Below are 3,877 nucleotides of genomic sequence, written 5' to 3' on the forward strand. Positions count from 1 at the left end.
TCTTCGCCCGCCCACGGCTGAGGAGCGTGGCCAGGCCGCGCCAGCTGGGCCCTCTCCCCGCAGCCTCAGGGGTTTGAGGGCTTTCCTTCTGTCTGCCCAGCTTGCCTCCACCTGGATGAGGGGTTCAGAGCAGCTCCCTCTACCCCCCCAAAAGGCCTTCTCCCTGCTTCTCGGCCTTCAGCAAGTCCCTCAAGCTCCTGGCCCAAATACCAGACAGGGTGCTGGGTCCTCCCCATCCAAGGCCTCAGGCCAGGGCCAGGCTCTCTGGGCAGAGCAGCTGAAGGAGGCGTGAGGACACCCAGCCTCCGCCTCCCAGAGGCTGGGGCTGCGCCGACCTGGGAGCGGTCGGGGCTCAGCTCAGCCCTGAATCGGGGGGAGGGAGCCCCAAGCGTCAGCACAGCCCTGGCTGTCAGGCGGCCTTGCACCCTCATCAGGAAGGGCAGGGTTCCCGCACCCATCTCCTCCCGCCCCCAGGTCAGCTAGCAGGGCCTCAAAGGAAGCCAGTGAAACCAACTGCCTGAAGTGGGCAGCCCTGCAAACACAACGGGCCCGTCTCTCAGCCCGTGGTTCCCATCCTGTGAACGCCAAGTGTTCCCCTCAGGCGGGACCTTCCCCCTCCGCCAACCGTTTTTCATACGGAGTCCACAGTGCAGGTCACCCGGCGCACCCCAGCCCTCACTCCCGGGCAGACACAGCGGGACTGGGCAGCATTTGCGTGCTGCCCACCTTCCCTCCTGGGGCAGCACGGGGAGCCCCCTGTGGGAGGCCACGCAACCCCGGCTGAGAGTGAACAGAGTTAAAGAGGAAGCCTGACGTCAACAATGGCCACACTCTGCTCCTGTCCTCCCTGTGCCCAGAGGACTCGTCCTCACCTGCTCTCTTTCTGGGACAAACAGTCTGGCAGGATTCTGCCTCAGGTCACCCAAGCGAGGGACAAAGAGCAAGGGCAGCTTGGGTGACAGCACCCCATGGGACAGCCAGGAAGCCCACCGAGCCCACCCTTCCCACCCGTGGGCTGGCTGCCTACCTTCCCAGCCTTGCTGCACGGAGACCTCACTGCCAACCCTTCCCAGGAATTAGAATAATTACCAGCAGAGGCATAATCGCACCCCAGCTCCACTCTGTCCCACCCCCACATGGGTACGCTGGGGCCCCAAGCTGACTTTCTCAGCCTTCCTATCTCCGCTGGCCCGGAAAGAGAGCTGCCCAGCAACCCGCACGGCCTCCAGGCCCCCCCACCTCAGCCTGGCTGCCTCCCTGGGGAGGGCACGTGCTGGGGAACTGGCAGAAGGGCCCACAGACGCTGTGTCCCAAGCTAGGGAGAGGGGAGAGGCCCCGGGACGCTCATGGCTGGCGCGTGTGCTTCAGCTTCCAGACTCGGTCTGCCCCTCCAGGGCCTTCCCAGCCTTTGCCTATTTCTCTCAGCAGGGGCCAGGAGGACCCCCGCTTCATCCGCGTTCCTGTCTGTTCCTGGAGCTTCCTCTTTGGTCCAGGAGATGGAATTTAGCTCCTGGGTACAGGTGCCTGAGTTCATCCTCAAGAAACCAGCAGCCCTCTCACAGTCAGTACTGACACAACAGGAGAAATGCCAGGGAGATGGGGGCCAGGGGAGCCCAAAGAGGGGGCTTCTTAACCATGAGCCCTTTCAATGCTCCCAGCAGGAGTGGCACCGTCTCCCACCCCACAGCCTTCCAGCCCCTGTGCCCACCTGTGGGCCTTTCCCTCAGCTTTCGGGGGAGATTTACGCCAGGGGACTGAGGGTGGGAAACCTCTAGAACTGTGCCTTAGAGAAGAGGCTGGGGCCCTGGAGTCAGACCTGCCAGGCCAGGGGCCAGACCCTTCAGTCAGTAAAGCCCTTCTTTCCAGGCATTCTTTGCTGCTCTGAGGGTCTCAGAGGTCTGGGGTGGGAAGGTCAGACCTCAAACGCTTCATTCCCCTGCCCTCCCAGTGCCTCTCCCGGGGGACCGGACGGGGTCAATGCTTAGCTGGTCACAACGTGCTGAGTCTGTGGGGTGGGGTGAAGGAAACGTGCCCAGCCGGCTCCTGGGGTCACGGTCCGCTGGTGATGGAATGGCCCAGTCAGGGGACAGGCCACCACAAAACACACTCCCCACTCTCCAGCCATCTGAGGCGCCCGAGCGTAGCCCGAGAACATTCGCTTTCTCATTTCCAAAAACTGTGGGAAAACTTGCTAGTGGGCCACATGGCTTTGAGGGACAAAAGTCAGTTCTTTGACTTCTGCTCTTTGCTTGACCCCACAGGACTGTGCCTGGCAAATTCTCACCTGCATCTACAGGTCAGACCCCACCCTACGTCCAGGGTGGTCCTGCAGGCTGAGCAGCTCCCCTCACCTGGACAGCAGCAGCAGGTGGCACACATCCAGATGCCCTCCTCCGCACCTGCTGGGCCTGCCCCTGGGTGTAGGTACCCCCCCACCCCCCGCCACTCCCACCACAGCCGCCAGAACTGCGGTGGGGAAAACCACTAGGACACAAGGCGGCCAATGATTTGAACAAGCGGAATTTCTTTGTCCTTTGTAAAAGTCAACACATGACCTGTTACTGATTGGGATGTGAAATAAAACTAAAAATAACAGCACACTGAGTCTCCAGCAAGGCTCCGCTCACCTTTAACACAGTCCAAGTTCGGTTTATCAGATCCCAAGGAGCAGCTAAGCAGCAAGTCAAACACAGGTGAGGGAGGAGCAGGAGCAAGGAAGGGGGCCCTGGCCCTCACCCTCACCCCTTCCGGACCTGAAACAGCATCAACTCCCTGGGGAACTTGGAGAAGCGAGAAACCGCACAGAGAGTCCTGGGCCTGCTCACTTCCCTTGATGTCTCAGTTTCCCCACTGGGATCATCAGGGCTTGGAACATTCCCTCGTCTTAAGGAGGCTGTAGACAGGGGCCAAGGAGCTTGAAACAAGGCTCAGCTGTGAAACACCCTGCCAGCACCCTAGGCCATAGGATCCTGATATCGGTCAGGCCACCGCTCCACTCACTGTCTCCAACCGTGCATTCAGGAGAGAAACTGAGGCAAGAGCCCTCACAGGGCCCCTCACCGCCCTCATTTCGCCACTTGCCTACAAGGCCTGGGGCGGTGCCGGGGAGCCTGCAGATCAAGGGTCAAAGTCGGTTGGTTAATTACAACCTCTCCCCCCTTGGAGGCGCTGGGCAGAGTGTTCAGCGCATCCCTCGCCCCACCCCCCAGGCCTGGGGAGGGGGAGTTCCGAAGGAAACCGGCTCGCTCCCGACCAAAGACTCTGTTGGGGGTGGGGCGGACAGAAGGCTAACAAGGAAGATGCCGCCGGGGCAAGAAACAACTGGGGTTACTCATTCCAAGTTGACTCCGACGCTGTCAAGGCGTCTTCCGAAAATAAACTGGCTGCCCCAGCTTCCCCCAGGCTGGTCCCTGGCTGTGGGATGGGTTCCTTAAACCCCCCTTCAGCTCACTGGTGTCCTCCTCTTCGAGCCTGAAGGAGGCGCGTTTCTAACCGAGGTGAGACCCAATCCCACCTTTGTCTTAAGGGCTGGTCGCGTCTGGCGTTCCCCACGGCTGGGGGCTCCCTGCCTGCCCGACCCCCACGGGGACCTTCTGGCCACCCGCGTTGTGGGGGAAACGGAGAGAGCAATGAAGGTGGCCTAACGCTCTGGGTCTTCTCTTCCATTTTGCACAAACCTCAGCCCAAACTCCAGCTCGCTCCCGGCTCCCCCAAAGTGACACCGCTCCAGTGCCCTCCGCCCGCCTCATAAAAGCCCCGGCTTTCTGGATTTACGACGCGAGAGTGGAGGGTCGCCGGGGCGGTGACACACCCCGTTGCCTCCCCTGCGCTGCGGCTCGGGCCGGTGGAGGGGAGGGCGGCCCCACGCGGGCCCGTG

The 3,877-nt window shown here is 61.7% G+C and overlaps 1 protein-coding gene across 1 annotated transcript in view; it reads right to left on the reverse strand.

Annotated features, from left to right (window-relative positions):
- The window catches only part of OVOL1 (ovo-like zinc finger 1), a 10,496-nt gene that overhangs the window by 5,028 nt on the left and 1,591 nt on the right, over nucleotides 1-3,877 (reverse strand). Inside the window, exons 2-5 of the mRNA XM_010837843.1 lie at nucleotides 3,061-3,110; nucleotides 2,352-2,466; nucleotides 1,413-1,568; nucleotides 1,137-1,257 (exon numbers count right to left, since the gene is read on the reverse strand). Coding sequence (XP_010836145.1) covers nucleotides 1,137-1,257; nucleotides 1,413-1,568; nucleotides 2,352-2,466; nucleotides 3,061-3,110 — 442 coding nt within the window. The remainder of the gene's footprint in view (nucleotides 1-1,136; nucleotides 1,258-1,412; nucleotides 1,569-2,351; nucleotides 2,467-3,060; nucleotides 3,111-3,877) is intronic.

The sequence above is a fragment of the Bison bison genome, unplaced genomic scaffold (assembly GCF_000754665.1).
Source record: "Bison bison bison isolate TAMUID 2011002044 unplaced genomic scaffold, Bison_UMD1.0 scf7180017864080, whole genome shotgun sequence".
Lineage (NCBI taxonomy): Eukaryota > Metazoa > Chordata > Mammalia > Artiodactyla > Bovidae > Bison > Bison bison.